This window comes from Heterodontus francisci, chromosome 15 (assembly GCF_036365525.1).
Source record: "Heterodontus francisci isolate sHetFra1 chromosome 15, sHetFra1.hap1, whole genome shotgun sequence".
Classification (NCBI taxonomy): domain Eukaryota; kingdom Metazoa; phylum Chordata; class Chondrichthyes; order Heterodontiformes; family Heterodontidae; genus Heterodontus; species Heterodontus francisci.
In genome coordinates, this window is record NC_090385.1 from 26136155 (window position 1) to 26163281 (window position 27127).

At 41.3% G+C, this 27127-nt stretch overlaps 1 protein-coding gene across 6 annotated transcripts in view; it reads right to left on the reverse strand.

Moving 5' to 3' along the window:
* atrx (ATRX chromatin remodeler) overlaps nucleotides 1–27127 on the reverse strand; it is a 257156-nt gene that overhangs the window by 75512 nt on the left and 154517 nt on the right. For all 6 annotated transcript variants that reach the window (XM_068047283.1, XM_068047282.1, XM_068047281.1 and 3 more), the window contains 5 exons: nucleotides 18711–18841; nucleotides 15855–15943; nucleotides 12401–12567; nucleotides 10020–10173; nucleotides 8052–8152 (listed from right to left, as the gene is read on the reverse strand). In XM_068047283.1, coding sequence (XP_067903384.1) covers nucleotides 8052–8152; nucleotides 10020–10173; nucleotides 12401–12567; nucleotides 15855–15943; nucleotides 18711–18841 — 642 coding nt within the window. The remainder of the gene's footprint in view (nucleotides 1–8051; nucleotides 8153–10019; nucleotides 10174–12400; nucleotides 12568–15854; nucleotides 15944–18710; nucleotides 18842–27127) is intronic.

The following is a 27127-nucleotide window of genomic DNA, read 5'->3' on the forward strand; positions in this document are numbered from 1 at the left end:
ATCAGATCTACACCATTTATCTCTATTTGTGCCACTAGTTCATCTACCTTATTGCAAATGCTCCACGCATTCACAGAAAGTGACTTAAATTTTTTCTTACTACTATTCCCTGTATGGACCTTGCTGCCTGATGCACTGTTACTGTTAAGCTCTGTGTCCCTTCCTATCCAACTCAGCTTGCCTTTACCCTATTTTTCATTGCCTTAACTTTTATCTTTGGCTTTCTAAATCTCCCTTCACCTGAACCCTCCTCCCCCCGTTCGTTTAAAGCCATTTTTCCCTACGCTGACCATATTTGTTGGTGCACTCTTATGTTTGTACGCTCTGTCCCTTCCTGTCACACGCTGGTTACCATTACCCGTATCTCTACCCTACACTATCGCCTTGTTGGTTTTCTTTAACTTTCCAAATTTCTCTTCATGTGAACCCTCCCTCTCGCTATTTAGTTTAAAGCCCTCTCTGCAGCCCAGTTTATGATTCTCCATTGAAAACCAAACCAACACGTTGAAAAGGCAGCTCATTTTTTTGACTGTGTTCAAGGGCAGGCCATTTAATTTAGAAATGAGTCAGATTTAGTTAACAGCCTTATGGTGCGCGAACATTTATCTAATACCAATATGATCAAGTTCAGTTAGTTCTTTAAAAGTAGAAAAGCGAAACAGCTAAGATTTTAGGTTTGGGCAAGGCTGACTTCAATGTGCTGAGACAGACACTGGGAAAATTTGTTAATGGGTGAAATGGCAGATGATCAGTGGGAAGAGCTCCAAAAAGAATTTAATATGATATACAAGTTTATATCCTTCAGGGACAAGAGTTCTGCTCGGCAATAAAAGCTGCCATGGATGACTAAAGAGGTGAGGGACAACATATAACTTTAAAAGAAACCAATAAAAAAAAGCAAAAACGAGCAGGAATCCAGGCAACTGGGAGGGATGTGAAGAACAAAAGGTGACTAAACAGATAGTACAAAAAAATGAAAAGAAATTTGCAAGGGATAATAAAATCAACAATTTTTTAAAACAATATTAAGGGGATGGTCAGGATCTATATGAGTTTCTTAAAATTAGTAATAGCAACATTGCGAATGAAAATAAGGAAATGGCAGACATGCTGAATAATTACTTAGAAACATAGAAAGTTTACGGCACAGAAAGAGGCCACCTGGCCCATTGTGTCTGTGCCGGCCGAGAAACGATCCACCCATTCTAATTCCACCTTCCAACATTTGGTCCATTGCCCTGCAGATTATGGCACTTGAGGTGCATATCTGGACTTCTTTTGAATGAGTTGAGGGTTTCTGTCTCAACTACCCTTTCAGGCAGTGAGATCCAGACCCCCACCCCACCACCACCCTCTGGGTGAAAAAAAGTTGCTCATCTCCCCTCTAATCTTTCTACCAATCACTTTAAATCTATTCCCCCCAGTCACTGACCTCTCTGCTAAGGTAATTAGGCCCTTCACCTCCAGTCTATCCATTTCAATCAGATCTCCCCTCAGCCTTCTCCGTTCCCAGGAGAACAACCACAGCATATCCAATCTTTCCTCATTGCTGCATTTTTCCAGTCCCAGCAATATCCTTGTAAATCTCCTCTGTACCCTCTCTAGTGCAATTACATCCTTTCTGTAATGAGGTGACCAGAACCCCACACAGTACTCAAGTTGTGGCCTAACCAATGACTTATACAGTTCCAGCATAATTTCCCTGCTCTTATATTCTACACCTCAGCTAAGGAAAGGATTCCAATATGCCTTCTTAACCACCTTATCGACCTATCCTGCTACCTTCAGAGATTTGTGGACATTCACTCCAAGGTCCCTTACTTCCTCGACATCTCAGTATTGTCCCATTAATCATGTATTCCTTTGTCTTGTTTGGACCCCCCACCCCCGGAACAAATGCATCACCTCACACATCTCCAGGTTGAATTCCATTTATCGCTTTGCTGCCCATCTGACCATGCCATCAATATCTTACTGCAGCCGACAGCTATCCTCCTCACTAGCTACCACACGGCCAATCTACAAACGTCTTGATCATGCCCCTCACACTTACGACCAAATAGTTTATACCACAAAAAGCAGGGGACCCAGTACTGAGCCCTGTGGAACGCCACTGGCAACAACTCTCCAGTTGCAAAAACACCTGTCAAGTATTACCCTTTATTTCCTGCCACTGAGCTAACATTGTGTCCACTTGCTGCATTTCCCTGGATCCCATGGGCTTTTATTTTTTTAAACCAGACTGCCATGTGGGAGCTTGGCAAAAGCCTTGCTAAAATCCATGTAGGCCACGTCAACTGCACTACCCTCATCTATCTTCCTTGAAAAATTCGATCAAGTTGGTCAGACAAGATCTGCCCTCAACAAATCCATGCGACTATCCTTGATTAATTTGTCCCTTTCTAAGTGACAGTTTATCCTGTCTCAGAATAGATTCCAACAATTTGCCCACTACTGAGGTCAGCCTGTAATTATTCAGTCTATCCCTCGCTCCCTTTAAACAGAGGTACAACGTTAGCAAGCAGTCCTCCAATCCTCTGACACCACACCTGTATCCAGTGAGGACTGGAAAATGGTCAGACCTTTCGCTATTTCCTCTCTTGCTTCTTTAAACAGCCTGGGGTTCATTTCATCTGGCCCTCAAGGATGCTAATCCCATTAATACGTCCTCTCTCCCTATGTTGATCACATCCAATACTTCATACCTCTTCTTTGTCTACAATTTCTGCATCGTCCCCCTCTTTTGTGAAGACAGACACAAAATATTCATTAACAATCTTCCACCCCTACACATTGGTTACCTTTCTGATCTTTTATGGACCCTACTCTTCCCTTAGTTATCCTCTTACTCTTAATGTATTGATAAAACATCTTTGGGCTCACCTTGATTTTGCTTGCCAATATTCTTTCATGCCCTCTCTTTGCTTCCCTAATTTCCTTTTTGATTTAACCCCTGCACTTTCTATACTCCTCTCTGCTTTCTGTAGTATTGAGTTCTGTGTGTCGAACATAAGCTTTCCTTTTCTGCCTTATCTTACCCTGTAAGCTCTTTGAAGTCCATGGGGATTTGGCCGTCCCACCCTTTTTCTTTGTGGGAACAGGTTTACTCTGAACCCTTGAATCACCTTCGAATGCCTCCACTGCTCTAACACGGATTTACCTTCAAGTAGCTGTTTACAGTCCACTTTCACTAAATCACTCCTCAGCTTAGTAAAATTGGCCTTCCCCCAATTGAGAACTCCAACTCCTGTTCTATCCTTGTCCTTTCCATAATTATGTTAAAACTAACAGAATTATCACTAGCACCAAAATGCTCTCCCACTGCCGCTCCTTCCAACTGCCCATCTTCATTTCTAAAACTAAGTTTAAAACTGTGCCCTCTCTTGTTGGACTTGCTACATACTGGTCAAGAAAGTTCTCATGAATGCACCTCAAGAATCCTGCTCCCTCAATTCCTTTCACACTAAAACTATCCCAGTTAATATTGGGGTAGCTAAAATCCCTGATTACTGTCCTATTGTTCTTGCACTTCTCAGAGATTTCCCTACATATCTGCTCTTCTATCTCCCTCTGACGGTTTGGGGGTCTATAGCACACTCCCAGCAGTGTGATTACCCCTTTTTTGTTCCTTAGCTCAATCCATATAGCTTCATTTGATGAACCTCCCAACATATCATCCCTTCTTGCAGCTGTAATAGTTTCTTTGACCAAAATTGCCACTCCCCCTCCCTTTCGCGTCTGAAAACCCCATCGCTAGGAACGTTGAGCTGCCATTCCTGTCCCTCCTTAAGCCATGTTTCTGTAATAGTTGTGATTTACTACCATGCGTCTAGCTGTGCCCTCAGCTCATCTGCTTTATTTGCTATAATCCTTGCATTGAAATAGATACCCTTGAGCACTGCCAAACTCTTTTCTTTTTAATTTTCTGATCTTTGTTTCCTCTGTCTTCCAGACTCACCCATTAACTTCCTGCCTTCCATTTTCATTTCAGATTTTGTCCCAACTAGTCTACCCTCAGGTCCCCACCCCCCTGCCAAACTAGCTTAAACCCTCCCCAACAGCACTAGCAAAACATCCCGCAAGGAACTCAGTCCCAGCTCTGTTTAGGTGCAACCATTCCGGCCTGTACAGGCCCCATTTCCCCCAGAGCCAGTCCCAAAGTCCCAAGAATCTAAAGCTCTCCCTCCTGCACCATCATTCCAGCCATGCATTCATCTGTCTCATCCTTCTATTCCTGCACACACTTGCATGTGGCACTGGAAGTAATCTGGAGATTACTACTTTTGAGGTCCTGCTCCCTAAATTCTGATTACAGGACCACATCTCTCTTTCTACCCATGTCGTTTGTTACGATGTGGACCACAGCTGCTGGCTGTTCATCCTCCCCCTTCAGGATGCTCTGCAGCTGCTCTGTGACATCCTTGACCCTGGCACCAGGGAGGCAGCACACCATCCTGGATTTACATCTGCGGTCACAGAAACTCCTGTCTGTTCTCCTGACTATTGAATCACCTATCACTATGGCTCTTCCAGTCGTCCCTGTACCCCTCTGTGCAGCTGAGCCACCCGTGATGCCATGGACTTGGCTTTGGCTGCACTTCCCAGATGAACCATCACTCTCATCAGCATTCAGAACTAAATACCTGTTGGAGAGTGAGAGTGTATCAGTATTTACATTACAGGAAGACATCCCAAGGAAACTAAAGATTGAATCAGGGTCAGAGATTCACCAAAATTAACATAAGCAACACAACAGTAATAATGAAGAAAATAATGACACTAAAGTGACAAATCCCAGAACCAGATGGTTTCCATCCTAGAGTAAAAGGAGGTAATAACATTGCATATACCCTAACCAGAACCTTCTGAAGTTCTCAATTTGGGAATGGTTGCTTAAGATCGGAAAATTGTGCAGATCACGCCATTATTTAAAAAAGGCGAAGGAGTGAAACCAGAGAAATATAGACCAGTTAACCGAAGCAGGAAATTACTAGAGTCTGTAACTGAGAAAGTGACTGAACACCTTGAAAATTTTCAGCTGATCAGAGAGCACCAGCATGGATTTGTAACGGGTAGGTGATGCCTAATAAACCTCATTGAATTTTTGAAGAGATGACTAAAAGAGCGGACAGGGGAATGTCAACAGATCTTATTTATCAAATGCCTTCTGGAAGTCATTATAAAGTTCCTCAAGAGGCTGTTAGCTAAAGTTGAAGTTCATGGAACTGAATGAGAATTACGGACCTGGGTAAGGAAATTGGCTGAGCCATAGGAGACAGTAAGTAGGGATAATTGGAAGGATGCAACTAAGGATGTTCTGCAAGGATCTGTGTTGGAGCTTCAACTATTCATCATATTTATTAATGACTTATGATGGGATAGAAAGCATATCAAAATTGCCGATGACAGAGATAGGTGGCATTATAAGCATTGCAATTGAAAGCATATAATTACAAAGAGATACAAATAGATTCAGTGAACGGACAAACTGCAGCAATTGGACTTCAATGTAGGCAATTGTAAGGTTATCCCACTTTGGACCTAAAAAGATTAGAACAGAATGCTTTCTAATTAGTGAAAAGCTGGAAAATGTGGAGGTCCAAAAAGACCTGATAATGATAGATTTTGGTTAACAAAAATCTGTTAAGGGATATGGCCAAAGGTGCAGGTACATAGAGTTAATGGCTGTTCTGTGACCTCTCTCATTGAATGGCGGCAGAACAGGCTCAAGGGGCTAAATTGATTACTCCTGCATTCCTAGGGAGGGTGGGCCATGGAAGAGTTAGATTAGGGCCAATCAAGGATAGTAGTGGGAAGTTGTGTGTGGAATCAGAGGAGATAGGGGAAGCGTTAAATGAATATTTTGCGTCAGTATTTACAGTAGAGAAAGAAAATGTTGTTGAGGAGAATACGGAGATTCAGGCTACTAGGCTAGATGGGATTGAGGTTCACAAGGAGGAGGTGTTAGCAATTTTGGAAAGTGTGAAAATAGATAAGTCCCCTGGGCCAGATGGGATTTATCCTAGGATTCTCTGGGAAGCCAGGGAGGAGATTGCAGAGCCTTTTGTCCTTGATCTTTATGTCGTCATTGTCGACAGGAATAGTGCCGGAAGACTGGAGGATAGCAAATGTTGTCCCCTTGTTCAAGAAGGGGAGTAGAGACAGCCCTGGTAATTATAGACCTGTGAGCCTTACTTCGGTTGTGGGTAAAATGTTGGAAAAGGTTATAAGAGACAGGATTTATAGTCATCTTGAAAAGAATAAGTTCATTAGCGATAGTCAGCACGGTTTTGTGACGGGTAGGTCGTGCCTCACAAACCTTATTGAGTTTTTTGAGAAGGTGACCAAACAGGTGGATGAGGGTAAAGCCGTGGATGTGGTGTATATGGATTTCAGTAAGGCGTTTGATAAGGTTCCCCACGGTAGGCTATTGCAGAAAATACGGAAGTATGGGGTTGAAGGTGATTTAGAGCTTTGGATCAGAAATTGGCTAGCTGAAAGAAGACAGAGGGTGGTGGTTGATGGCAAATGTTCATCCTGGAGTTTAGTTACTAGTGGTGTAACGCAAGGATCTGTTTTGGGGCCACTGCTGTTTGTCATTTTTATAAATGACCTGGAAGAGGGTGTAGAAGGGTGGGTTAGTAAATTTGCGGATGACACGAAGGTCGGTGGAGTTGTGGATAGTGCCGAAGGATGTTGTAGGTTACAGAGGGACATAGATAGGCTGCAGAGCTGGGCTGAGAGATGGCAAATGGAGTTTAATGCGGAAAAGTGTGAGGTGATTCATTTTGGAAGGAGTAACAGGAATGCAGAGTACTGGGCTAATGGGAAGATTCTTGGTAGTGTAGATGAACAGAGAGATCTTGGTGTCCAGGTACATAAATCCCTGAAGGTTGCTACCCAGGTTAATAGGGCTGTTAAGAAGGCATATGGTGTGTTAGCTTTTATTAGTAGGGGGATCGAGTTTCAGAGCCACGAGGTCATGCTGCAGCTGTACAAAACTCTGGTGAGACTGCACCTGGAGTATTGCGTGCAGTTCTGGTCACCGCATTATAGGAAGGATGTGGAAGCTTTGGAAAGGGTGCAGAGGAGATTTACTAGGATGTTGCCTGGTATGGAGGGAAGGTCTTACGAGGAAAGGCTGAGGGACTTGAGGTTGTTTTCGTTGGAGAGAAGGAGGAGGAGAGGTGACTTAATAAAGACATATAAGATAATCAGAGGGTTAGATAGGGTGGATAGTGAGAGTCTTTTTCCTCGGATGGTGATGGCAAACACGAGGGGACATAGCTTTAAGTTGAGGGGTGATAGATATAGGACAGATGTCAGAGGTAGTTTCTTTACTCAGAGAGTAGTAGGGGCGTGGAACGCCCTGCCTGCAGCAGTAGTAGACTCGCCAACTTTAAGGGCATTTAAGTGGTCATTGGATAGGCATATGGATGAAAGTGGAATAGTGTAGGTCAGATGGTTTCACAGGTCGGCGCAACATCGAGGGCCGAAGGGCCTGTACTGCGCTGTAATGTTCTAATATTCTAATGGCTTATATGAACAGTAGGTGCCCGAAAGGCATTGCCAAATCAAGTTTCACCAAAGTAAACTGTTCTATAAGTTACTAAGTTAAGCCACTAGACACACTTGAAGATATAGGTAAATACGCTTGACATTTTGCCCTCTCCATCTCAGTTGATGAAAACTCTTAAACTAAGCTAATAAAGCATTAAGTTACGAAGTTGAAAACTTAGTGGCTAATCAAGTGCAGACAAAACAGTGAGCAAGGACAGGTATAAATACCAAAATGTGCGGCAAATAAAATAGCGGAGAACTGATATGTGAAAGTTTAACTTAACACACGGACCCTAAAAATTCCCAGGAAGTACATCCTCAACATTAGTCTTATATGTACCACTAATTCTATTTATCAATTCAAAATAAAACCTTCCTGGTTGATAGTTATATATCTTCTATAATTCTGAAATTAAAATGCAGGTTAGCCCACTGGATTATGTGTATGGCATCTGAGCAGTAATTCAAGAAAAAATTGCATTCAAAATTACCTTTATAAATTTCAGATTTGCTTTCTGACTTTTCTCTGTTTGCCATCTCCAGAAAATCTTCTATTAAATCCAATGATATGAGGGACTGGCTGAAAACAAGTCTGAAATAGGATACATATAAGTATTATTGAGTCCAAGAAGAAAAAAAAATTACCAACTCTAGTCAATTGCATGCTTTTTAAAAATTCCCTTCAGGAGCTGCTAACATGTTCCGTTACTGGAATACTGGAATTGGGAGTTTTTTTTTTTGGGGGGGGGGGGGGGGGGAGGATGAGGCAGTGGTGGGAAGGGAAGAAAAGAGTTACAATATAAATGGTATTTGAGTAATGCTGGAGAGAAATTTGTTGCTATAAATGTTTTCCCGCACATATTTTATGACATAGAAAGTAGCGAACTAAATAATTTTTAATATTTAGATTGGTACCTTGGGGATTGGGGGAGGAAGAGAATGTCTAATCAAACAACTTAGTGTAATTTTTACTACTGCCAATAACTTATCTGTAATACCTGGTTTTAAAATAAATTCAAATGGAGATTACTTGATCTTCAAATTAAACATTTCTCAAAACACTAGACAAGGCAATATGTAGACAGCTGCAATTTTACGAAGAACTCAATCTATAAATATGCACTCAATAAATCCAGAGGGAAATGCAAAATAATTTTAACACCAGGCTAAATAATTCTTGATTTTATTCACAAGACTGGTAACTGACACCTCAATCTGATGGTTGGGGATTTGAGCCCCACGACAGCCTGTCAGTTGAACACTTCCGCTACCGCCTGGGAGCATGCTTTGACAAGTTCCTGGCCACTCATTAGATGTAGTGCCACATTACCCCAAAGTAATCAATCTTGGAAGATGAGTGGTAAAAATGGCAGTCAATTCAACTCTTATTAGCAGATATGGAGCAGCCACCAATACTTGTAAACAACTTCAAGGTAGTTAAGACATTTGCATCCCCAGGTCAGAGGGGAAAAGGGGGTGGGAGGGGGGGGGGGGTGTTGGTGGTGTTGCAAGCATCCCTCAAGAAATACAGCATGGTTCTTTACATTGGACTGTATTTAGCATTTATAAAATTTATAAAAGATCATGTGTACTTGTAAGATAGCAAACTGTTGTACACCTTGAAACTTGTAAACATAAAGCAAAACATTGAAAAGGTTAAAATGTTGGGTTCAAACCAGACCAATATGTTTTAAGCATTATTCAGACTGTCAAAATAAAATGGTCAACTGCAAGACGCTGAAATGGTAGGTATATGCACGTGTCCATTCTTGAAATTTTCAAAAAAATAATTGACTCAATGAGGAAGCAGAAGCTACCATGTTCCATGTTTAGTGCTGTTGCTTTGATTGGACATTTTCGATTCACTTATTTATTCTAACCGGCTTTAAAACTGTCGCGTTAACATTTATACTCATACATTTACACTCTAATGCATAATCTTTTACTGTCACTCAGTAACCCACTTGGATATTGAAAGCTGTCACAAGTGTAAATTTTAATTGGTACACAATGTATCTGTCCCATAAGTCTTCATGTAAAAGATGTAATTTAGCAACTTTGATGCTCTTTTCAATCTTTTTGCCATTCACAGTTAAATCCTTCAACTGCCAAAACAATCGAGGGAAAAATTTCTATTTTCTCCACATCATGAAAATTTCTAGGCAAACTAACACATACAATATAAAGTTTTAACAGTTAAATTTCAAAATTCTATCGCACTCCCCATCAATTGTTAATAACTTTCACTGCTAAGTGCACCATGTCACACCACTATTTTACCTGACTTTTGGGAGCTACGCAAAGTCGATACAGATTACAACAGAATTTCAGAGTTATGGAAAAATGCAATGGAATTAAAATATGAATCAATTAACTTATGCCTTTTTCAAAAACTAAAGAAAAAATCCTTGGCCAAAAACCAAGTTAGATCTGTCTTTAATGGAGTGCTGTCAACTCACACTTTTTCTCCAATTGCTTCAGACATATACAGAATTTCAAACAAAAGGGCCATTTTTCCAGAATGTTGCAATATTTCTGCATCAGCATCTGTGATGAACTCTTTGTACCAATCTGGGGCAGGGCTACCCGGGTTGGAACCAGCGGAGGGCTTCGCTGCAGGCAAGAAAAAAAAAAATCACTGTCATCACGTGGAACAGATTTATAATAGAGTACAAATAGGACATGAAATGCAGTACATTTAAATTACATACATTCTATCCATAACTCTTCTTTGGCCTCCTTATCTCGAGAGACAATGGGTAAACGCCTGGAGGTGCTCAGTGGTGTGTGGAGCAGCGCCTAGAGTGGCTATAAAGGCCAATTCTAGAGTGACAGGCTCTTCCACAGGTTCTGCAGAAAAATTTGTTTGTCGGGGCTGTTACACAGTTGGCTCTCCCCTTGCGCCTGTCTTTTTTCCTGCCAACTACTAAGTCTCTTCGACTTGCCACACTTTAGCCCCGTCTTTATGGCTGCCCGCCAGCTCTGGTGAACGCTGGCAACTGACTCCCACGACTTGTGATCAATGTCACAGGATTTCATGTTGCGTTTGCAGATGTCTTTAAAGCAGAGACATGGAGGGCCGGTGGGGCTGATACCAGTGCCGAGCTCGCTGTACAATGTGTCTTTGGGGATCCTGCCATCTTCCATGCGGCTCTCATGGCCAAGCCATCTCAAGCGCCGCTGACTCAGTAGTGTGTATAAGCTGGGGATGTTGGCCGCCTCGAGGACTTCTGTGTTGGAGATACGGTCCTGCCACCTGATGCCAAGTATTCTCCGGAGGCAGCTAAGATGGAATGAATTGAGACGCCGCTCTTGGCTGACAGACGTTGTCCAGGCCTCGCTGCCATAGAGCAAGGTACTGAGGACACATGCTTGATACACACGGACTTTTGTGTTCCGTGTCAGTGCACCATTTTCCCACACTCTCTTGGCCAGTCTGGGCATAGCAGTGGAAGCCTTTCCCATGCGCTTCTTGATTTCTGCATCTAGAGACAGGTTACTGGTGATAGTTGAGCCTAGGTAGGTGAACTCTTGGACCACTTCCAGAGCGTGGTCGCCAATATTGATGGATGTCCTGCCCCATGATGTTCGTTTTCTTGAAACTGATGGTTAGGCCAAATTCACTGCAGGCAGCCACAAACCTGTCGATAAAACTCTGCAGGCACTCTTCAGTGTGAGATGTTAAAGCAGCATCGTCAGCAAAGAGGAGTTCTCTGATGAGGACTTTCCGTACTTTGGACTTCGCTCTTAGATGGGCAAGGTTGAACAACCTGCCCCCTGATCTTGTGTGGAGGAAAATTCCTTCTTCAGAGGACTTGAACGCATGTGAAAGCAGCAGGGAGAAGAAAATCCCAAAAAGTGTGGGTGCGAGAATACAGCCCTGTTTCATGCCACTCGGGATAGGAAAGGGCTCTGATGAGGAGCCACCATGTTGAATTGTGCCTTTCATATAGTCATGGAATGAGGTGATGATACTTAGTAGCTTTGGTGGGCATCCGACCTTTTCTAGTAGTCTGAAGAGACCACATCTGCTGACGAGGTCAAAGGCTTTGGTGAGATCAATGAAAGCAATGTAGAGGGGCATCTGTTGTTCACGGCATTTCTCCTGTATCTGACGAAGGGAGAACAGCATGTCAACAGTCGATCTCTCTGCACGAAAGCCACACTGTGCCTCAGGGTAGACGCGCTCGACCAGCTTCTGGAGCCTGTTTGGAGCGACTCGAGCAAAGACTTTCCCCACTATGCTGAGCAGGGAGATTCCATGGTATTTGTTGCAGTCACCGCGGTCACCTTTGTTTTTATAGAGTGTGATGATATTGGCATCGCGCATGTCCTGGGGTACTGCTCCCTCGTCCCAGCACAGGCAGAGCAGTTCATGTAGTGCTGAGAGTATAGTAGGCTTGGCACTCTTGATTATTTCAGGGGTAATGCTGTCCTTCCCAGGGGCTTTTCCGCTGGCTAGAGAATCAATGGCATCACTGAGTTCCGATTTGGTTGGCTGTATGTCCAGCTCATCCATGACTGGTAGAGGCTATAACACTTAATATACTATTGGTTAGGAGGCAGGTCATTACAACTGTGGGAATGTTCAAGCTCTTGCTCAAGTTTTTCAGTAGAAACACTGAATAGAGACTCACTATGTTTGTTAACTCTGTGGTAGTAATAAAGATAAATCACATCAAACCAATTCTATTTAAGTAAATTCACTAAATAAGTGTTTTATGCATTAAAACTAATTTTCATTGTAGTAAAACGTACACAGCACAATATTGTGAATTGTGCAAAATACAATTCAAAAATATGAAAGTACTACTAGCCTAACGAAGAATTAAATTCCTACCATCATCTGCTTTTGTAACAATGGGGTCTGCAGGTTTGTCTTCCATACTTGCTTCTCCCCCACCACGTGATCTTGAATTCCAGACTTTGATCACTTCTATATCATTGTCACTGCCACTCTCCTTTGAGCTGCTTTCATCATTCTTTCCACGCTTTTTTTTCTTTTTACTAAATTAAATTGAATTAAAGAAATGAGTATAGCATGCACTTCGTGTTAAAATTACTTCCTGTAACACTTTCTTTGACACTGATGTTCCCTCTGTATCAAGCAGCATATTCTCTAACTCACCATAAGCAATACAAGAAAGAAAATTAATAAAGTAATGTCAAATTAGAAAGTAGTTATTGCCCAACTGTCCACAAAAACAAAATGATAATGTTGTGAAACTTATAAATGATATAACCTCAAATCTGACCAATAGTCAAACATTATTTACAAACTAAAGCATTCATTTAAAAGAGGTTTCTAAACTTATTTTGCTGAGCCCCCTTTGAAGATTCATTGTCCCATGCCTCCCCCCCACACTATTTTCTAAGACCCAGTACTTTTGCCTGGAAAAAAAAAATGGACTCCAATTTATTGGCCTCGATCTGTAATGTGCTTCTGAGTTAAGCCACAGCACCATCCCCATCCCCTCCCTGTACTCCCTAATTTCTCTCAAAGTACAGAGTATCATGGAATTGTAAGAATGCTATTCAATCCCATAACTAAATTAGTTAGTACATCAGTTCCTAATATGCAGATACCACTGTAAGGAATTAACCATCTTTACAGGAGAAAAGAAAAATCCATTCGCTACTTTGGAACCGGGGCAGAGGGGGAAGAAAGTGTGCTGGAATCAATTGCTACAATGAAGGCTTATTTCTTCCCATACAAGGCAATTTTCTGGATTCGTGTGCCTCCTTAAAAATCTAAGCTGGACATAGTTTGACAAATATGATTTACACCTCAAGGACCTCTTCTTCTTCTTTCGCCTCCTTATCTCGAGAGACAATGGATAAGCGCCTGGAGGTGTTCAGTGGTTTGTGAAGCAGCGCCTGGAGTGGCTATGAAGGCCAATTCTAGAGTGGCAGGCTCTTCCACAGGTGCTGCAGAGAAATTTGTTTGTCGGGGCTGTTATACAGTTGGCTCTCCCTTTGCGCCTCTGTCTTTTTTCCTGCCAACTACTAAGTCTCTTCGACTTGCCACACTTCAGCCCCGTCTTTATGGCTGCCCGCCAGCTCTGGCGTACGCTGGCAACTGACTCCCACGACTTGTGATCAATGTCACAGGATTTCATGTCACGTTTGCAGATGTCTTTAAAGCGGAGACATGGACGGCCGTTGGGTCTGATACCAGTGGCGAACTCACTGTACAATGTGTCTTTGGGGATCCTGCCATCTTCCATGCGGCTCACATGGCCAAGCCATCTCAAGCGCCGCTGACTCAGTAGTGTGTATAAGCTGGGGATGTTGGCTGCCTCGGGGACTTGTGTTGGAGATACGGTCCTGCCACCTGATGCCAAGTATTCTCCGGAAGCAGCGAAGATGGAATGAATTGAGACGTCGCTCTTGGCTGACATACGTTGTCCAGGCCTCGCTGCCATAGAGAAAGGTACTGAGGACACAGGCCTGATACACTCGGACTTTTGTGTTCTGTGTCAGTGCGCCATTTTCCCACACTCTCTTGGCCAGTCTGGGCATAGCAGTGGAATCCTTTCCCATGCGCTTCTTGATTTCTGCATCCAGAGACAGGTTACTGGTGATAGTTGAGCCTAGGTAGGTGAACTCTTGAACCACTTCCAGAGTGTGGTCGCCAATATTGATGGATGGAGCATTTCTGATGTCCTGCCCCATGATGTTCGTTTTCTTGAGGCTGATGGTTAGGCCAAATTCATTGCAGGCAGCCGCAAACCTGTCTATGAGACTCTGCAGGCACTCTTCAGTGTGAGATGTTAAAGCAGCATCGTTAAAGCAGCATCAAGGGCCAATAGTCAACTATAGTAGGTCCACTGGAATAACTGTGAGAGGCAGTACATTTAGGTAGGAGGAATAAGGAGGCCACATACTCACTGGAAAGTAAGAGTCTAAATGGGAGTAGAGGAGGAAAAGGGCTCTAGAGGTACACATTTACAAATCATTAAAAAGCAGTCACTCAAATTAACAAGACCATAGAAAATGAAAAAGTATTGACTTTTTTAAAAAAAGATTAGATTTGAAAAGTAAGGAAATTTATGTTGAAGTTGTATAGAACCTTGGTTGGACCACACCCTACTATGCACAATGAGTACGATGCACATTTCTGGTCTGCATATTACAAAATGAGAGATATGGAAAAGATGCAAAAAATATTTACAAGGATGATGCCAGAACTCGGAGGTTAGAATAATCGGAAAAGACTGAACAGGCTCTTTTCTCTAGATAAAAAAAAGGAGGACGCAGAGCTGACCTGATAGAGGTGTTTAAAATTATGAAGGCATTAGATAGGGCAGACTTATAGAAGACTTTTCCACTTCCACATCTGAAACTAGAGAGGCCATGAATATAAAATATAGTTACTAATAAATCTATTAATTAACTCAGGAGAAACTGCTTTACCCAGTGGGTAGAATGTGGAATTCACTACCATAAGGAACAGTCGAAGTGAATAGCATAGATGCCTTTTAAAGGGGAAGATGGATAAGAATATGACTTAAAAAAGGAAGAGAAGGATAGGCAGATAAGGGTAGATGAAGTAGGGTAAGAGCATAAACACTGGTATAGGTCTGTTCTTGTACTGTAAATTCTATGTAATTGATGCTGTTCTTGATGCTGGAGGACTTGTGTTTGCCACAACCTGGCTTTGCTTCTTTATCCCTCCTCTCAGCCAGCTCTCCCCAACCCAAAGGAATAGTTTGAAATCAGTGGTTTCAAGACTGAACTAAAACTTTACAAACTGCAGACTGCCTGAACAGTAAAGGCAATTTCACAAAACATAAGTACTCAACTATTCCTCATTCGGTACTGTGAATAGAATAACTATTGGAATAACTTAACAAAATGAATTTCTAATGAAACTTAGTTATAACTTATTACAACCACAAAGAGCATCTAAATATTTTTCAGTTTCCTATATGGCTTTCTCCCATCTTCTTTGAAATTAAGTTGATTGCTTTATAAAATTATTGGTTGTCTAGTAATGCATGAATACCCCAACTGACAAAAATATTGTTCCGAGATGCTGTATAAAGCCAAGAAAAAAAGAACGGGATATCAAATCTGCAGTCAGCCACTGTATGAAAACGTATGCTATTCTTGGTGCTTGTTAGATTTGTGACAGTCACAGCTAAGGAAAAGTGGGTACAGTCATGTTGCACTGTATTATGAAGGTGCTCTATGATTTTCCATATAGTGTGTACGATAGACACCACGTACACACATTTACAATTCATTGTAAATCATTCCTTTAAGCTAACAGAAATGCAAAAAGAAAAAACCTTTTCTCATCTTCAGAGGAAAGACTCATTGAAGTTTCATCTGAATCTGATGCAATGAATTCATCCATACTGTCCTCATCGAAGTATCCCTAAACAAATGGAGATATTCATTATTCATTTTTGTTTTAAGTTATTGTCACTAAAAACAGACACAAATGAACTATACTCCATCACGTGGCTTTCCCACGACAACTCCTATAGAACATGAATGGACAGTATGCCTTCAGCTCTTTTCAACCAGAAGTTGCTAAGTAGCCAAACAGTACTTAAAACAAGATGCAGTGCTTTTTTAAAAAAAAAAAGTAGGAATTATTTTGAATTAAAGTCTGTGAAGAAAGAAATATAGTCCATAAGTTACACACGTGCAGAAGTTTAAAACAAAGAAACCCAGCTCCCATTCAGTCAAGGTGCAGCTGGTAGGAAATTTGCTAATTCAAAAATACTGTATCTGGAGGGCAGTAATCCTAAATAGTATCCTTCATATAACCTTGCCATATTAAAACATTACAAGAGGATTCTGCCTGTTGAATAGTCAAGGCAAAGACCAAATACACTGTCAAACATTTTGTCCTGCTTGACACCCAGATTCAAAGTGACGAGGTTTAGTAAAGTGTGAAGTTATTTCACATTTATAAACATCTTCCAAAGCAACAGATTTGATTTCAATGGTCCAATTCAGGTTTCTAGAACGGTCCTTAAAAACAGCTGGTGAAGTGGGGAGGGGAAAAAAAAAGCGCCCTTAGTGCAAAACTGTTATCTATCAGACACATCTCGATTGGCCAAAATCAATAGTTTTCAGAGTAATGAATGAACTGCGCTGCTCCAAGGGCCTAGTTAAATTTTAAAATTGCAGGTCTTCATGAGCGGAAAGTGTTATTAAACTGTCTCCCACAAAGTAGGAGTAAAAAAACTCACATAAGTTAATTATACTTTGTATTGAAATTATTCCCTCCAAGGGTCTCTTTCTCCTGCCAGCTGGTAATCTCAAACATTTAATTCTTGAGCTGTTCTTTATTATATTTAGCCATTTTAGAACCATAAATTAGCTGAGTAGATTAACTGACAGGTTGCTCAATTTGTACTGCAAGACTTAGCATTCCATACATGAAGTGTTCACTATCTTGTCAGCAAGTCACACAGATGTTTTATTTGCTCTCATACTTATAAATACTTCAAAGTGTCCATCAAAAACCATAGGAGTTAAGGTGAAATAAAATAGCGGCAACAATCTTTTAGTGAGGGGAGGCAAGAGGGAAAACAAATGTATACAGAATTTTTTTTAACCTCATGTGAATAGTTTTGTGTACTGAAGATACATTGATTTTTAAATCAGTTAAGATTCTGTCTTCTGATCTCTATTCAGTGGGCTCTGCTTGAAGGGCACAAGTGTAGCCAATAAACAGGACAGGATCAGGTATAGCTGTGATAGTCAAACATAGAAACATAAGATTTATGGCACAGGAAGCTATTCGGCCCATAGTCGCTGGAGCTGGCATCACAGCAGACTCTAATCCTGAATGGCCACTTAGGGCATAAAACATGGGAAGGAGAACAGCAACTTTTCCCATTAGATTATATGGCTTGTTTAGGCTACCAACATTCTTGACTGCCTTGTGTTTTTCTTAATTAGGGAGAGGTCTTTCTCTTTTCTTCCCCCCTCATAGTCTGTTTTCTCTTTTCATAATTATTAATCCAGTAGAATCTGTTTTACTTTTGAATATTTTAAACTTATCATAAATTACTGAATCACATTCCGAAAAAGGCAATAGGCTTTAGGCTCAACTGGCAATCTGGGAGCAAATCACACTCAAAGTTGTGCTATAATTTTCAGAAGTTTTTTTTTGCTAAAGTTTCTGCAAACCTATTTGCAGATCAACGAATGCAAAATCTTCCATGAACCAGCACAATCGGGCAGTCTTTTGGAAAGTATTTTTTTTAAATATAAAATATTCCTAGATATATTTAAGAGTCATAACCTAGTGCAGTTTTATTAATTACAGCTGAAAATGGGTGTGTCACAAAAAGAATTTTTAATGAGTGTCCAGTCCACCACATGTGAGCAACCCAATTTTAAATAACTGAAAGTGACTTTAAAAAGCTATACAAAACTATTCACTGGTTTTTTTTTGGTGTACAGCAGTCAGTCTCACTAATTTTAATATCTAAAAGCTTCTAAAGGGTGCTTATTCATGTCAATGCACTTAAAAAGAAAAAGCTTAATTTTAAAAGCCTCCTTGAAGGCCTACAAACAGGCATATATAGTGGAAATTCATATTAATTCAATCTGGGGGTGTGACCAACTTCCAATGCAATATTTTAAACCAGTTCAAAAAAAAGGTGGGAACTCGATTTGCGCTGGAAATTCCATGATCTTTTGGGCTGGTTTGGATGATTTGAGGTGAATTGCACTAAAAGAAATGTACAAACTAATGTAATCTCCAGGCCAGGATATTCAAATCATCTTGTCACATGGATTGCTGATGCTACTTTAAGTCCCCAAACCCCAACTGCTAATAGCAGATATTCAACTTCTACACCAAATTTTTTGTTAAGAACACTTTGGATATTTACACAATATATTTCAACAGTTCTATTACATGACTGCTGCAATGTAGTAGCAAGGTTAATCCCAATCACTTGCGTGCCAGAAGAGTTCTAGATTGGGTTAATTAAAACATATGAACTCCAATTGCTTGTGGCATAACTGCAACTTTTTTTTAAAAAACAAATTTCAGTCAAAATTGTCATACATCAAAATAATGTTTTTAAGATCTTAAACAGATAACATTTATTAGAATTAGAACATTACAGCGCAGTACAGGCCCTTCGGCCCTTTATTATATTCATTTGCTGTACCTTGTTTTCTTTACTGATATAGTCCAACTGCAGGCACCAAGGGTGGGTCCATATCCTGCTCAGCATCTGAAAATCTTGAAAGAGTCTTGTTCCTGTTTTCCCCCTTCCACTTTCATTATTAGTCCCCACACCTATAAGTAAAAGTGTGACCTTAAGAGATTTACATATTTTATACATTGCTTTGAAAAAGAAAGCTGGTCAACCTGGAAATTATTTCAGTCATAATACAAATGAAATCCCAGTAACAGCTAATCAAAGCCTTCTATAACAAGCATACATAAATCTGTGAACTGACAGTTTGGCTAAAATGACACCTTACACAAGTGTGAATTATTTATACAATTGAGACTTTAAAAAAAACTACATTACAATTTCATGAGAAAAATCAGGGAAAATATACTGTATTGATTGTAGCATTTCTGTTCCATAAATTTCTGAATGAGAAGACAGAGTAGCTAGTTATTACTCCAGAGACTTCAGCACAAAACATAAGCTGGCACTTCAGTGCAGTATTAAGGGAATGCTATGTTTGAAGTGCGATTTTTTGGGTGAGATGTTGAACTGAGAAGTCCTCTTTCAGATATAAAATATCCCGATACACTATTTCAAACAGGAGCAGGGGCGTTTTCTCAATTGCCCTGGCCTATATTTATCTCAATCATCACTAAAATACAAATATTCTGGTCATTATCAAAACGCTGTTTTTGATTTGCTGGACAGATGATCAACTTGCTTGATCAGTGATGAACATCCACCTAGCAACAAAGACATCGCAAGACCCAAAAGGCCAAGGGGAAGATGATCAATCTCTCAGCCCTAAAGCAGCCCAACCGAAGAGACCAATCTGGAAAATCTTAACACATCCAACTCAATTTCAGAACAGTGGGAACAAATAAAGTCAGCTGTACTAGACTCCTGTGTACAGATCATTGGGTTCGAGCAGTCATCACCAGGACTGGTTTGACAAAAACAATGCTAAAATATGTGACCTCTTGCAACAAAAACGAGCAGCCTTCATTGCCTGGCAGAACAACCCAAGGTGGAAGTCAAGAAAGCAACATTTCAAAAGTTCAAAGCTGACGCCCACCCGGAACATAAAGGACAAGTGGTGGGCAAAGACAGCTCAAGAGATCCAACAATATGCCGACCTGCCTGACATGCAAAGCGCTTTTGAAGCCACCAGAGACATCTACAGACCAAGGTCAAATGGACAAAATCCCCTTCGCTTTCAGGATGGTGTCTCTCTTCTCAAGGATGACAATGCCATCCGTCAATGCTGGAAAGAACATTTTCAACAACTCCTCAACCGTGAATCCACAGTGGCAGCTGATACTTTTCAGGCTATCCCCCAGTATTCTGTGGTGAAATCCATGGGTGAACCATCATTGATGGGAGAGCTGCAACAAGCAATCAAATGGCTGTAAAACAACAAAGCATGTGGCCCCAATGATATTCCAGCTGAGGTCTGCAAAGCTGGTGGGCTTTTGCTTACATCAAGTCTCCACAGATTCATCCTACAGATTTGGGACGAAAAAGAACTTCCTGCTGACTTCAGGAATGCGACAATTGTAACTCAGCTCAAGAAGGGAAAACTCTGACATACATTCTCCTGAATCACCTACTTCATGAGCCGGAGGAAATCTTCCCAGAGATTCAGTGTGGTTTTAGAACTTCCAGAGGAACCTCCGACAGAGTCTTTGTTGCCTGACAAATCCAAGAAAAATGCCTAGACCAACACCAGGAATACTTCATTGTATTCATCGACTTGACCAAAGCATCTGACTCAGTAAATCGCAAGGCTCTGTGAATTGCGCTCCAAAAATGTGGATGTTCAAGAAACTTCTTCGCAATCCTGCAATTGCTCCATGATGATATGATTGCAACTGGGAGATCTGAAACCGCCACCTTCAAAATCCAGACTGGTGTCAAGCATGGCTGTGCGATAGCCCCCATAATTTACAATCTACCTGACAGCGGCTAGTCACCTAATCAAAGATCAACTGCCCTTTGGTGTGAATATTAAATACCGCCTTAGATGGCAAAATACTTAACCTCAGTCGTCTCTGTGCCAAAATGAAACCATAGACATAAATGATCTACAGTTTGCGGATGACTGCAGTGTCATTGCTTACTCCGCACCAGATTTGCAAGCCACTCTCGATCTCTTCAATTCTGCAAACAAGAGACTCGGTCTGTACTTAAATGTTGCCAAAACAAAATTCGTATCAATCCACAACTGGTCAGCCAAATATTCCACCTCCCAAATACGTTGAAGGAGACATTCTGGAATATGTTGAGCACTTCTCATACTTTGGCGGCCACCATTGACAAGGAAATTGAATACCGGATCAACTGCGTCAGCTCAGCTTTCTACAAGCTACAGCAGCGAGTGTTTGCCAAAAAAGACCTCCGCCACGCAATAAAAGTCCTAGTGTACAGAGATGCTGCCATCACTGCACTCCTGTACTGCAGACAGACCTGGATTTTGCACCAGCGACACATAAGAACACTAGAGAAATTCCATCAGCAATGCCTCTGCTGCATCCCGATTCAATAGGACTGTTGAACAAACACTAGTGTCCTTTTTGAAGCCAGCTCCACAAGATTTCAAGCAAAACTCCTGCAAAGCCAATGTCGATGGACCTGACACTGTGTCCAGATGGCCGAAAACCATCTAACCCACCTAGTCCCATTTTCTCAACTCTCAAATCGCCAGTGTTCTGGGGGAGGACGAAGAAAAAGCTTCAAAGACACTCTGAAGCTATCTTTAAAGCATGGCAGCATTGACATTGATGACTGGGAGGAGCTTGTTACCAATCGTTTAAATGGCAACAACTTGTCCATTAAGTTGCATTACACTGAGTTGAAACGCCTTAATGATGAGGCAGAGCAGTGGCAGGGAGGAAAGAAAAGGAAGCAAATCCTGCACTCCGGATCCCAATGACCTGGTGGGACGCACTGCCCCATGTGCCCAAAGATCAGTGGGTCAAGAATTGGCCTGTTCAGTCACATGGAAGGCCCATGGCAGAAACTCGCGGCCCTGAGCAGACATCATCCTCGAATCGAGAGACAGCCAATGACAGCTGTTTGTCAGACCTTGCTGTGCACAAATTTGGCTGCCACGTTTCCTATATTACAACTGTGACTACACTACTTCAATGATCCAAAGCACGTTACAGCCAATGAGGTTGTGAGAGGAACTACATAAATGCAAGGTTTTGATTTGTGTTGATTGCAAAGAGTAAAAACATGCACAGGAAAATGCAACATGAAATGCAGATTGTTTCGATTGGATTGTTAAGCAGAGCAAATACTGAGATGAGGTCAGTGCTCATCTGAAATCTGTATACTATCTATCCCCAAATTAGCATCTGAAACCTGTATCAATACTGGTTTCTTACCGATCTGATCATAGTGCATTGCCAGCAATGGCCTTTCTTCCTGTGCCCCAACTGTTGCCTCCACAGTCCGCCAAAGAACGATTCTCAGCTCATTCCCCTTCAGTTTCATGCCGCCCCTTGGTATCATTTCAACAGTCAGCTTTCACATGTATGTGGATGACACCCAGCTCCACCTTTCCAAATTCTTTCACTGCTTTTGTATGGTCAGACTACTTGTCCAAAACGTAGTCATGGATGGGTCACCATTTCCTCCAGTTAAACAAGAGAACACCAAATTCATCAATTTCGGCTCCCACCACAAACTCTGTATGCTCGCCACCGATTCTACTCCCATTCTCCCCCTCTCCCCCCAATGACCTGGCCAATATTTATCACTCAACCAATATCATACGAACATAAGAATTAGAAGCAGAAGTATGCCATTCAGCCCCTCTAACCTGCTCTGATCGGTTTGTGTCTCAAATTCCACACTCCCATCTACCCCTGATAACCTTTGATTCCCTTACCTAACAAGAATCTATCTACCCCCCGCCACTTAAAATTATTCAATGACCCTGCCTCCACCACCTTCTGAGGCAGAGTTTCAAAGTCACACAACCCTCAGAAAAAATTTCTCCTCATCTCTGTCCTAAAAGGGCGACCCCTAATTTTAAAACAGTGCCCCCTAGTTCTGGACACACCCACAAGAGGAAACATCCTTTCTACATCCATCTTGTCAAAACCGTTCAGGATTTTACATACTTCAATCCAGCCTCCCCTCACTCTTCTAAACTCCAATGAAAACAAGCCCAGTCTGCCCAACCTTTCCTCTTAAGACAACCTGCTCATTCCAGGTATCAATCTAGTAAACCTCGTCTGAACTGCCTCCAATGCATTCACATTCTTCCTTAAATGAGACCAAAACTGCACACAGTATTCGAGATGTGGTCTCAATGCCCTGTATAACTGAAGAATAACATCCTTACTTTTATTTTCAATTCCTCTTGTAATAAAAGATAGCATTCTAGCTTTCTTTATTACTTGCTGTACCTGCATAGTAGCTTTTTGTGACTCATGCACTAGAATACCTAGATCCCTCTGCACCTCGGAATTCTACAGTCATTCTCCTTTTAAGTAATATTCTGCTTTTTTATTCTTCCTGCCAAAGTGAACTGCACATTTTCCCACATTATCCTCCATCTGTCAGATTTTTGCCCAATCGATCTATTTATATCTGTCTGCAAGCTCATGTCCTCGTCACAACATACTTTCCTACCTATCTTCGTCTCATCTGCAAATTTGGCTACCACACCATCTCTCCCCTCATCCAAGTCATTGATATAAATCGTAAAAAGTTGAGGCCCCAGCACAAACCCCTGCAGGACTCCACTGATCACATCCTGCCATTCCGAAAAGGACCCACTTATGCATACTTTGTTTTCTACCAGCCAGCCAATGCTAATATGTTACCCCCTTATGTTATCAATAAAACATATCTGGTCATTATTACAATGCTGTTTGTGCAACATTGCTGTGCACAAATTAGAACAAAGAAAGTCACAGGTTGAGAGCGTAAATAGTCAAAGATTACTTCCAGTGGTTGGTGAATTGGTAACAAATGGGCACAAATTTAAGAATAGCACGACAAGAACAAGTGGGGAAATATGAAGAAATCTTTTCACACAGGAACATGGTATGCTTTAGCACAAGTGGCTTTTGGGGCAATAGGTACAAAATAATTTGAAATCAAATTTGATTAATACTATATTTAAAAACAATGAACATAGCACAAAGAGAAAAGGTGAAAGAGCAGAGAAATAGTATTAAATCAAATTCAAATCCAACAGCACTGGCACATACATGAATTAAATGGTCAACTCTGGGTTAAATATCTATGCCGTCACCTTTTTCCCCCTTAATAAATAGCAGCAGAGAACTTTTTGTTTGAATGGTGCATTTGCTTCCACATTGTAACTTGACTTAACCTCATCTAAAAAGGCCAAGACTGAAATGTTCAAATGGCCTGTCCATGTAAGGCACCTGCATTTTGTGTGCACATGCCCCTGGTGACACCCACCCTGGTCTCTCAACCAAGCTGGGAGCCAGGTGTCAGGTCCTGATGATTGCTGGAAAATCCCATTCGGCCTTGTAAGAGGTGAAGCGTTCACCTTCCCTTAAAAGGCCAGCTATGCCAAAGGTGGCAGGGCCACAGACAGACATTTTACGCCAGGAGTTCCCACTTCCTCACCCATAAAAGGACCTAGCTGAAGAGGGAAGGCAAGTATGCCATCAGTTGAAGTTACTATCTCCAGAAGGCTAGAAGACTCACCAGGAGGAGGTCCAAGCCAGCAGAATACAAACATGGAAATATTTTTATTTTAAACAGTTAGCCAAAGAGGGATCATCAGGGTATCTTTCTCAGATAACTGGCAGACACTAAATTTTATGTCAGCATCAGGGAAGTGGGAATCCAAGATGCAATCATTGTGCCCTGCAACCCCATGCTAATGAGGTGCCCTCAACAAATGCAAACTTCAGCAGGCTAAGTGCTGGAGGGCACTGGTAAATGCAATCCCAGCATGATAACTAGGATCACAGTCCAGATTTTTAGCCCTAGTATGCCTAATGATCCCAAAAATTAAATAGTTTAGGATGAAAAATATTCTAAGATAATCATTTAACATAGTCCTTCTGACTGTATTTTTGTTCTATGAAAACAAACTCAAAAACCTGGCTAGCATCTCCTCTCCTGAATAAATCACACCATATCCCTAAGCAGGCCAGTTAGGCATCATTACCTTATTTCATACCAAAAACCAAACATCTGGTTTAAATTAATCATAGTTCAACTCCTGCATGCCATTAAAAGGCAGAATGACATCATAGCATACTTGAATGAAAATGAAGTTCAACCTTATTATGAAATATCATTTAAGTACAAGCCACAAGCTGAATGCTCCATTGTAGTTCTTAAAGATTACTCAGCAGATCTTGCTCAGTAGTTACTGTCCTCAAAGAGTTTGGGAAATGTTGCACAAGTTGTGATTAGGTAATTGTGGCCACAGATTCAAAGTGCTCATTGATTGCGCAAGTGTAAGTTGTTGGCTAATCAATGAAGTTTTAAAATCCATTTATCACAAACAGACCACAGAGTTATTATTGATAGATATCTACCAACTTGGCAGTATTTTAATAAGTCAGCACCATTTTGCAGTCTCAAATTTAAGTTCAAAAATAGTGATGCAGTAACACCCCACTGCTTGCATATTAACATTGCAAAGTACCATCGTCTCAAAGTGCATACATTGTATACAAATTCTGTTGTAATCCTAAATACCTTTCACCCTATCCATTTCTTCACTCATCGGTTATTGGAGCACTGTTTTGAATAAAGATTCTTTTACGCCATTGTGCCCCGTTTTCCTGTAATTGTATTTCTGTCCAACTTGCAGTATAATTAATTGTCTGCGAGTCTTAACTTGCACCAAGTCCCAATCACCTATCACCCTTGTGCTCACTGACCTACAATGGCTCTTAGTCAAGCAATGCATCGATTTTAAAATTTTCATTTTTATTTTCAAATCCCTCCTTGGCCTTACCCCCTCCCTACCTCTAATCATCCACAGGCCAACAACCCTGAGATATCTGTGCTCCTTTAACTCTGGCCTCTTGAGCACCCCAATTTTAATCGCACCATCATTAGTGCCCGCGTCTGCAGTTGTCTAGGCCCTAAGCTCTGGAATACCGTCCCTCTACCTCGCTCCCTTTCTTTTTAAGACACTCCTTAAAACCTACCTCTGTAACCAAGCTTTTGGTCACCTGACCTAATATCACCTTACGTGGCTTGGTGTCATATTTTATTTATAAGGCTCTTGTGAAGCGCTTTGGGACATTTTATGTTAAAGGAGTTATATAAATACAAGTTGCTGTCGGTTCTCTCTTGCAGCAGGCACCACTTTCTCCTCTCCTGTTGCAGACTTATTTCATAGCTTCTGCATATTTTACCTAATATTTCCTCACTCCTCTTTGTTTTCAGTCAGATTTTCGACCGATCTACATCCTAGCGAACAGAACTCCCACCTAACCTGGCAGATGCCTCATGCACAACAGTCAATAGAGCACAATACCATTTTTGTCTCTGCCCTCCTGACTATTGCTAGCTCCTGCTTCCACTCACTAATGATGGGCAATACAAGTCAGCAGGCAGCCATTTGGAGCTATGGTTAAAAGGACTTCATCTGCTATAATATAAATCTGGATGAAGTATTTTTCTGGCAGTCATTTATGGGCTCATCTCCTTAATGGATCCGAAATTTATTAGAATTAGAACATTACAGCGCAGTACAGGCCCTTCGGCCCTCGATGTTGCGCCGACCTGTGAAACCATCTGACCTACACTATTCCATTTTCATCCATATGTCTATCCAATGACCACTTAAATGCCCTTAAAGTTGGCGAGTCTACTACTGTTGCAGGCAGGGCGTTCCACGCCCCTACTACTCTCTGAGTAGGTTCTGAACTCATGCTACCTGTTGCTCCAGTGTCACCTCTGCATTGTCAACACGAAATACATATCCCTTTTAAATTCCCACCTCCAAATCGGTGAGTTGCTTAGCGTGTTTTATACTGGCAGTTCACCAATCACAATTATAATGAGGCCAATGAAAATCAACTGAGTCTCACTGACTCCTCTGGGCAGTGACCATGCACACAGTCTACCCACTGTATGCAAATGAAAGGCACCACCTTGAATTTTAAATTTTAAAAAGCTGACATATCAAAAAAAGTCAATATTTAGAAAGTTTTAAAAAAATAAACTGTGATAAGCTGAAGACATTTTACAGCAAACCAAGAAATCATGAAGCTAGAACTGATAGCCAGCAACTGAAACAGACTAGCTCTTGGATCTACACCCACATTCCACTATACTCTCTGCAATGTCTAGACAGCAGGAAGACTCAACTCCAAATTACCACACATCACTGTACAGTTCCTCTGTCACTCTGAAAACACATACGGTAGGGAATCATATTGTTC